This window comes from Trichechus manatus, unplaced genomic scaffold, assembly GCF_000243295.1.
Source record: "Trichechus manatus latirostris isolate Lorelei unplaced genomic scaffold, TriManLat1.0 scaffold00113, whole genome shotgun sequence".
In the NCBI taxonomy this organism is placed as follows: domain Eukaryota; kingdom Metazoa; phylum Chordata; class Mammalia; order Sirenia; family Trichechidae; genus Trichechus; species Trichechus manatus.
Genome location: NW_004444049.1, coordinates 5012442 through 5021836, shown reverse-complemented (window position 1 = coordinate 5021836; position 9395 = coordinate 5012442). Strand labels below are relative to the sequence as shown.

At 48.2% G+C, this 9395-nt stretch overlaps 1 protein-coding gene across 1 annotated transcript in view; it reads left to right on the top strand.

Moving 5' to 3' along the window:
- The window catches only part of PACS1 (phosphofurin acidic cluster sorting protein 1), a 144749-nt gene that overhangs the window by 115939 nt on the left and 19415 nt on the right, over nt 1-9395 (top strand). Inside the window, exons 11-13 of the mRNA XM_023738193.1 lie at nt 4887-4967; nt 8132-8247; nt 8433-8568. Coding sequence (XP_023593961.1) covers nt 4887-4967; nt 8132-8247; nt 8433-8568 — 333 coding nt within the window. The remainder of the gene's footprint in view (nt 1-4886; nt 4968-8131; nt 8248-8432; nt 8569-9395) is intronic.

Below are 9395 nucleotides of genomic sequence, written 5' to 3'. Positions count from 1 at the left end.
GGGGGCCAGGGGAGGGGGGCAAGACCAGTACTGTGGGGACCAGGGGAGGGGAGCAAGACCAGTACTGTGGGGTCCAGGGGAGGGGGCAAGACCAGTACTGTGGGGGCCAGGGGAGGGGAGCAAGGCCAGTACTGTGGGGGCCAGGGGATGGGGGCAAGACCAGTACTGTGGGGGTGGGAAGGGGGCAAGACCAGTTCTATGGGGGACGGCGGGGTGTGGGCAAGAACAGTGCTATGGGGGGTGGAGGGGCTGTGGGTAAGACAGTGCTATGGGGGAGCCATGGGCAAGACTAGTACTATGGGGGCAAGAGAGGGAGAAAAGACCAGTGCTGTGGGGGGGCAGGGGGAGGGGCTGTGGTCAAGACCAGTGCTGTAGGGGTTAGGGGGACCGTGGGCAAGACCATGTTAGGGTATAACACTCTGCACCTCTGTTTCTCTGATCAGGGCTCATTCTGTGGCCTCAGAAACAAGGTCTCACCTTGTTTCAACCTCGGTCCCAGCCCCTCATCAGTCCCAGCTGGGAGCTTAGGTCTCTAAGGGTATTGCTGTGTCTGGTCGAGCATCCCTCCCAGAACACACAGCACCCCCAAACCTGTCCCTCAGCACTCAGGACGTGGTACCTGGGAGTGTGTGGCATGTCGTGGGCATTCTGCCCATGGGAACAGATGTGAAGGGGCAGGGGAGGCCCCAGATCTGTCCGGGTGACAGTAAGAGGCCTTGTTGGCTGGAGAACTCACATAGGGGAGCAGTGCCCTGAAAGAATTTAGAATTTGATGGGCAGGTTTCCATTTTGTGAGCAAGAGGGAAAGGCGCTGGCCGCTGTAGCACCCCGGGAGCACAGCATCCCCCCAGCCACGTGCTGCCCCTACTTGGGGAGGCCTCCGCCCCAACAGAGGATCACAGGCAGGCAGCTGGGCTGATGCTGCACCCACTGCAGGCCTGGCTTTTAGCGCAGAGTTTGTGGTTTGCTGTTGGAAGCCCGATGGCTTTTCTGTAGATAAAAGGGCCTGAGTCCTTTACAGGCCTGTGTCCTTGCTGCTTTGCTCTCAGGTGAGGCTGACAGTCATTTGTTCGCCAGCAGGACTACAGAGTCACCCCGAAAATAGGTGCTAATTGTGAGGCACGATTTGAAAGGTGCGAGGCACACTGTCTATGAAAGGGCTGCAGTCTGCAAACCTCCAGCTGGTTTGGAACATCTCATGGCTGCCTTACTGTCTGCTGCCACCAGGTGGGGCTGTCTTACACCGTATCACTCTTCTGGTAAAGGCACAGCAGGTATGGTCGGCCCCCATCAGAACCGGCCCAGGTAGTGTTAGTGAGGAAACACAGGGCAGAAAACTGCAGCTGCCAGGCCTGTGCTTGCAGACCTTGCGCTCTCGGCAACTTCCAGCCCAGGTTCACGGCGACCTGGAGCCCGGGCAGACCTCACTTACTGTGTGTGCTCGTTTAGGATGTGGCTTGGAGCTTTTCCCTCACGGGGTTGCTGAGTGGCCCTGCTGAGTCAGCACTGTCGCGGTGGACAGACCCATGGCCACTAAGATTCCATCTTAAATATTAGCATGAGGGCTGACTCTTCCAGACATAGCCTGGGGCCCGGTTGAGGGAAGAGTTTCACAGTGTGGTAGAATAAGTGCCCTTCTGCTGAAACTAAATACACTTGAATGGTTAACTGAGATAATGCCCCAGAGCTCTGTGACACCTGACATACTGTGCATGCGCAATACCTGCGGCTCGCTGTCATTAAATCCTTAAGAGAAACTATTGTATACTAATGAAAGTGCTTCTGAGCTGATAGAATTTGATTGTAGCGTTTACTTTTGTGCAGTTATATTGGTTTATGAGGTTTAGAAGGAAAAATCGGACGCTCTGAGCCTCAGGTGCCTTACTTATAAAGGTTTTGGCATCAGAGTCCCGTTCATTCAAAAGCCAATTGAGTGTCCGTCTTTACAGCATGATGGTCTAAGGGCCAAAGTCCCTGCTCAGGCAAAAAAAAAAAAAGAGTATTTGGGGCAGGATGGGGCTGGTTGGGAGCACATGGTTCAGAGGCAGACTTCTGACTTGAATCTCGACTCCACCACTCCGCCTGACTCTGTAATCACAGGCAGGGTACCAAGCCTTCATCTCCGTGTGCCTTGCAAGGTGGGGTGCAGATACAAGGAGCTAGTGCAGATGAGCCCCTAGCATGGTGCTTCTTTGATCGGCTTGCTGCATGGTGAACTTACTGTCACTATAAGCTGCTGTTTGTTGCCTTTATGATTCCCTCAGAGCCATTTCAGTTTTGAACTCCAAAAACTGATCGAATCTAAATGTCTTTTTAGCCAGTCCTTCAAAGTCTGATTCCCTTGGCCAGATTTCAAACTCACTTTGCTGGTTCTCTGCTGATACTTCTATTTTGAAGCGCCCCATATGTCTTGATGTGGGTGTGGAACTTTGGAATCCTTTAGTATGAAAGGCACTTTGGGAAATACAGAACAAAGGCTGTGCTCCGACATGGAGAATTTCTAAACGCATTAGAAAAGAAGTGTTGAGATTGCGTACACGTGTGCATGCGTGCACCTGCTGCCTCAACATTGTCTCCTTCCGCTCAGATTTCCTAGCATTGTTGGTTATTTCTTTTCTGTCATCTTCCTTTTTGTTCTCCAAATTTTCAAAGGCTTCAGTTTACCCCTAGAACTGGAAGGAATTTCTGCTGATACAAATGATTACAGTTGTTGAGTTTTCCCAAGACTTGAGCGCACAGTAGCAGCATAATTTGCTTCTCTGAGCTGATAACAATAGGCCCTGCCAGTGCTTCGGTGAGGGTGGCCAAAGGACGCCATCTTTCCACTGAGACTGCTTGCTGTTTAAAGTTACTATTTCCATAGCACTGTAACTAACACTGTTAGGGACTCTTACCTCATAAAAACCATCACCTAAAAGCTTACTGCAGCCCTTGTCCCCCTACATGAGTGCATGCACACTCTTTAGCAGCTGACATGGCCCTGTGGGCCCCACGCTAACAGACCGCTGGGACCTCCAGAGACACCGCATCTGCCTCCAGTGCCAACTCGTTAGGCAGACACGGCCTCAGAGTGAGAAAAACCCTGTAGCGCTTACAAGAGCAGGAATAGAAACTTGGAGAAGTTGGAGGTTTATTCCTAGGAGGATTGTCTGGGACATCTTAAAGAGTCCATAAACAGCCAGCAGGTGCCCTCCAACCCCAATCCAAGTTAAAGACCTTGTCAGGTGTTGCAGCCTGCCATGGAGCTGGAGCAGCCACGTGCTTAACAGCGGGCCATACAGCTTTCAACTTGCCCAGCAGAACCGTGTTCTCATCCCAATTCACTCTAAAATGTTGTAATACTGAGATCCCAAATGGAGTGAAGTCATTTTCAGTCTGGGGTCTGACCAGGGCTTCTCCGTGATTCTGGACTCTGTTAACACCAGTCAATCATATAGACAAGGTGTAAATGAACTGGCTGTGCAGTCTGGAGGCAACCTGTTCTGCATGGCCGTGAGCCATTACACAAGCTGCACTGTCTCCAAAACCTGGGTCACGGTGTCTGGTTAAAGTATGTTGTCGTGCAGGTGGCTTAGATCAGCAGCTCTCAGCCAGGGGCGGTCTTCCTCCCAGGGCATATTTGGCAATGTCTGGAGACACTTGACTGTCATCACAACTTGGGGCGGGTGTTGCTACTGGCACCTTGTAGGTGGAGGCCAGGGACACTGCTAAACACCCTACAATGTGTGAGTCAGCCCCCACGACAGAGAACGACGCAGACCAAACAATAATGCCCAGGTGGAGAAACCCTGGTTGAGAGCACGGCAGAGGGAGCCTTGTTTGTGATCCTTGTGCGGCAGTTTCCTGAGTGACCCCCGAGCTTATTTGCCTAGTCTGTCTCACACTCATAACTTATACAGAGAAAGGGCTTTGAGTAACTGGGAGGAAGTGGGATAGCCTTCATCTTTTCTGACTCCCGTGGTTCGCCACAAGAAACAAAGACACTCGCTGAGGCCAGAGCTTTCCTACAGCCAAACATGGTAATTTTTGCAGGCCCACACACACATCTAAACCCTAGCTGCTCGTGACTTTGACTTTGATATCTGTACAGATAGAAGTGATGTTAGCAAATATGAACAATCTGGCTATGTATCTGTACTTGTAAATTTTTAATATTTATGAGAAATGCTAATGAGAGTTAGGGAGAAATCAATTCATACCTAAATGGCTTAATATTGGGTGTCTTTTGCTTAGTATATTCCATTAGAATTTTCTGGATGTTTCTACCAAACAAGAAGCATTTGGCTAGCATGGATGCCTTTAGTCTCAAATCAGAGGCCTGAGCTGAGCTTTCTTCTCAACAACTTCTTGACAAGCCAAACCAAATCTGTTGCGATCAAGTCGATTCCCACTTATAGCCACCCTATAGGACAGAGTAGACTGCCCTATAGGGTTTCCCAGGCTGTAAATCTTTACGGAAGCAGACTGTCACATCTTTCTCCCTTGGAGAGGCTGGTGTGTTTGCTTTAGCCACTGCACCACCAGGGCAGGAGGCCCCCAAATGGCCTTGCTGGGCAAGGCTGTTTCTTGAGTCCAGAGCAGAGGCTTTATGGATTCAGTAGTAAAGCCATCTAAATTATGAGCATCTCTTCCCGGGTGACATCGTATTGGGTCAGAATTTCTGGATTTGCATCTCACTGTGTTATTGACTTAATGATTACAAAAATAACTGTGCCCTCAGTTTTTAGTTTTCACAAAAATATACCTCTTATAAGATAAAATCCATAAAGATTTTATGAGGTTAAAGATTAAATGAAAGTATTTTAAGCTTTTTAGGGACCTAGTAAAACAAGTAAGAGTGATAGTTATTTGGATCAGTGATGACTAATTATTACAATTTTTTGCAGATGGAATTGGCTGCTCTAGAAAAAGTCAAATCTACTTGGATTAAAAACCCAGATGACAGCTTGACTGAAACAGACACTCTGGTATGTATGGTTTGGTCTTCTGCTACAGCTGCTTAAATCAGTGTTTTGTACCTCTAGAAATAAAGGCAAAAAGCCCCTCAGGACCACCCTGGAAATAGTGCCTGAATCTGCAGGTTTGTGAATGTTCTGCATTCTCTTTCTCCCCAAATCCTGACCTGTGAAACGTAACCTACCCCAGAGACCAGGTGACACCCTAAATTAGCAAACCAGAAATGTTCCCATTCTACCCCTTAATTAGATCAGATCAAATGCTGGTGTGGATAATTTCTCCCCACCTGTCATCCTGATTCACTTCTGAGAGATGATGACCAGTGTCTTTCCCAGCAAAACCACACCTTCCTTCTTGAGTGTTGCTCTTACAATGGCCAGGCAGCCCACCACAATAAATCTCTGTGTGATTCCTGGTCAACTCCTGCCTCTAAGAGACACTGGAGCTGCCCAGGAGTGCAGGCCAAAGCCCTAGGGAAATGCAATGGACTTGGCTGGGATGCCTGATTCAATTAAACGTGTAACTCCACAAGCATCTCAGTGCCCTTGCCATGTGCTGAGCCCTGAAGATGCAAGGATTAATACATCCAGGTCTCCACCATCAGTGAGCCCACCTTCTGGGAGGAAGGCCCCCCTGTACCCACCTGGTGCAGAGGCCCTGTAGGAGCCTGAGGAAGTACAGATGGATTCTGGCTGGGGGGAGGGAGAGAGACACCTGAGCTAGGCCTCACAGGATACCCTGAAGGTCAACGAGTAGGACTGGAGTCCGGACACCATGGGTGGAGGGGTCAAGGGAGAGTAGAGAATTTGACCATTTCCTATCTCGGGGTATATGCACATCAGCCTCATAGTGAGGCCTTCTACTAGTCCAGTGGAGTCTAAGAAAGAATTATTGTAGGCTTATGTTTCCTATAGGGAGCTCTGGTGGTGCAGTGGTTAAGTGCTCAGCTGCTAACCGAAAGGTTGGCAGTTCGAACCCACTAGTGGCTTTGTGGGAGAAAAGACCTGGCAATCTGCTCCCATAAAGCTTACAGCCTAGGAAACCCTATGGGGCAGTTCTACTGTGTCCTGTAGAGTCACTGTGAGTCAGAATTGACTCAACAGCAATGGAGTTTTTATGTTTCCTATCGTAAAAAGTGAAGAGGACTTGAATCACTTATTGATGAAGATCAAAGACTACAGCCTTCAGTATGGATTACACCTTAACATAAAGAAAACAAAAATCCTCACAGCTGGACCAATAAGCAGCATCCTGGTAAACAGAGAAAAGATTGAAGTTGTCAAGAAGTTCATTTTACTTGGATCCACAATCAACTCTCGTGGAGGCAGCCATCAAGAAATCAAATGACATATTGCATTGGGCAAATTTGCTGCAAAAGTGTTGAGAAGCAAAGATGTCACTTTAAGGACTAATCTGTGCCTGACCCAACCCATGGTGTTTTCAATCACCTCATATGCATGGGAAAGCTAGACAATGAATAAAGAAGACTAAAGAAGAATTGATGCCTTTAAATTATAGTGTTGGTGAAGAATGTTGACTATAACATGGACTACCAGAAGAACAAATAAATCTGTCTTGGAAGAAGTACAGCCAGAATGCTTCTTAGAAGCAAGGATGGCAAGACTTCATCTCACGTACTTTGGACATGTTATAAGGAAGGACCAGTCTTTGGAGAAGGCCATCGTGCTTGGTAGAGGGTCAGCAAAAAAGAGGAAGACCCTCAACGAGATGAATTGACACAGTGGCTGCAACAATGGGCTCAAGCATAATGATTATGAAGATGGTGCAGGACCAGGCAATGTTTTGTTCTGTTGTACACAGGGTCACTATGAGTCAGAACTGACTTGATGGCACCTAACAACAACATAGTGAACACTATAGCAGTAAGGATCCAGCATGTGACAAAACATTAGACTTGGCTCGAGAGTAATTTAAAATTTACTGAGTATTACCTTGCAGTTCCACAGTGACCTGAATAACCCAGCCTCCCCCCTTGCCCCACTCTGGCCCACGCTGCACATGGCAGTCGCAGTCATCTTTTCAAGACGAAATTCCGATTGTGACACTTCCTGTCTGAAACACTGCAGTGATTGCCCAAATCTCAGAAACAATGTTGAGCAAAAGAAGCCAGACACAAAACACATACCATCTGATTCCATTTATGTGAAGTTCACAAACAGACTAAACTGATCTATGAGGACAGAAATCCTAGTATTTTTACAGCTGGGAAGGGGTGTACAGGAAACTTACATGTCTTGATCTGGGTAATGGTCACCCCAGGGTATACGTATGTAAAAATTCAAGCTGTATATTTTAGATTTGTGTTCTTTATGGAAGTCATTTCTCAGTAGAAATATTAAAGATGAAAAGACTGAGCAAAGGCAGGGAGATAAGAAGGTTCATTGCATCTGTGGGAGCCAGGGAGTAAACTCCCCGTGGAACTAGGGCTGGAGCATTTGGGAAATGGTGGGCCCGTAGGAGGATTTAGGAGCGATTAAGGTGGACCCAGGCCAGATCGTGGAGTGCCTCAAATGCCACACTAAAGAATTGGGACTTCAGTCTAAGCAGGACTGATCTGTTCAAGCTATTTGAATAGAGACGTGATATAATGAGCTTTGTGCTTTAGGAGGACAACTCTGGGGGAGGTGAGGATGGTGAAGATTGTTGGAACAGGAAGAGACGGCAAGGCCTGACTGGAAGGTGGGCTGAGGGATGGGGTAGATGTGGAGTGAGCACATGGATAGGATCACAGGGCATCGGTCACGGGATGGGGAGGAAGGGAGACTTCCAAGGTAGATAACAGCGTAAGGAAGTCAGCTGCAAACATCACAGTGCTACCAGCTACAGGGACACCCTAGTGACGGACCTGGGGAGATCCATACAGGGGCACAGCCCCTGCCCACCTAGAGAAGCGAGATCATCAGCCCATTGTTTGTGCATTAACAAATGTTCATAGAGGCAGAAGGCAGAGTGGACTAGCAAGTACAGTGCCCAGCACAGTGGATCTGTGATCCCCCATCTGGCGAGGGAGGAGTTTTAGAACCTCAGGCTTCCAGGAAAAGAAAGCAACTGAATGACTCTTCCCATGACGGTGAGGGTCCTGGCAGGACCCATCGAAGCTCCTGGGTGTCCCTCGAGTGAGCAGTAACCTTCCTGCTTCCTTTCCTCTTGGCAGGAGATCACCGACCAGGACATGTTTGGAGACATAAGCACCAGTCTGATTGTGCCAGAGAAAGTCAAAACCCCCCTGAAGTCCAGCAAGCCCGACCTCCAGGGCTCAGCCTCCCCCAGGTACTCAAGATCAGAAAGAAACTCATAAAAGGGTGAGGTAGAATGAAGGAAGTCAAGCAGGTGGTACAGGCCTGACTGTACTTAGCATGTACCTAGCATAGACTCCGTGGTCCAGGGGAGGAGTAGGCTGGCAGTAGCTTCTGAGTCAGAGGGGCTGCTTAACACTCCCTCTCCCATCTTGGCAGCAAAGTGGACGTGGTGCACACACCCCGGCAGAAGAGGAGCACACCCCTGAAGGAGAGACAGCTTTCCAAGCCTCTGAGTGAGAGGACCAACAGCTCCGACAGCGAGCGCTCACCCGACCTGGGCCACAGCACACAGGTATCTCAGGGCCCCTGCCAGGGCCAAGATTCTGGGCTTCCCTGGACTGCAGTTTCTGTTTTTTATCTTTCTTGGACAGTTACGTGGGGAGGAGAAGAGAAATACCTCGAAACACTCTGAATAAAAAGTCTCAAAGAAAGACCAAAATCAGAAAAGTCTAATGTATTTGTTATTTACTGTTGTCGTTGTCAGGCACTGTCGAGTTGGTTTCGACTCATAGTGACCCTGCGTACAGCAGAACGAAACACTGTCCAATCCCATGCCATCCTCAAGTTGTTGCTATGTTTGAGCCCATTGTTGCAGCCACTGTGTCAGTCTATCTCACTGAGGGTCTTCCTCTTTTTTGCTGACCCTCTACTTTACCAAGCATGACATCCTTCTCCAGAGGCTGGTCCCTCCTGACAACATGTCCAGAGTACTTGAGATAAAATCTCGCCATCCTTGCTTCTAAGGAGCATTCTGGCTATACTTCTTCCGAGACAGATTTGTTCGTTCCTCTGGCAGTCCATGGTATATTCAATATTCTTCACCGACACCATAATTCAAAGGCATCAGTTCTTCTTCAGTCTTCCTTATTCATTGCCCATCTTTTGCATGCATACGAGGCGATTAAAAATACCATGGCTTAGGTCAGGCGCACCTTAGTCCTCAGAGTGACATCTTTGCTTTTGAACACTTTAAAGAGGTCTTTTGCAGCAGATATGCCCAATACAACATGTCATTTGATTTCTTTTTTCCCATAAAAAAATTTATACATACATTGTTATGTGACTTTAATTGCTCTCCCCATACTGTGACAGCAGACTCCTCCTTTCCACTCCTGATTT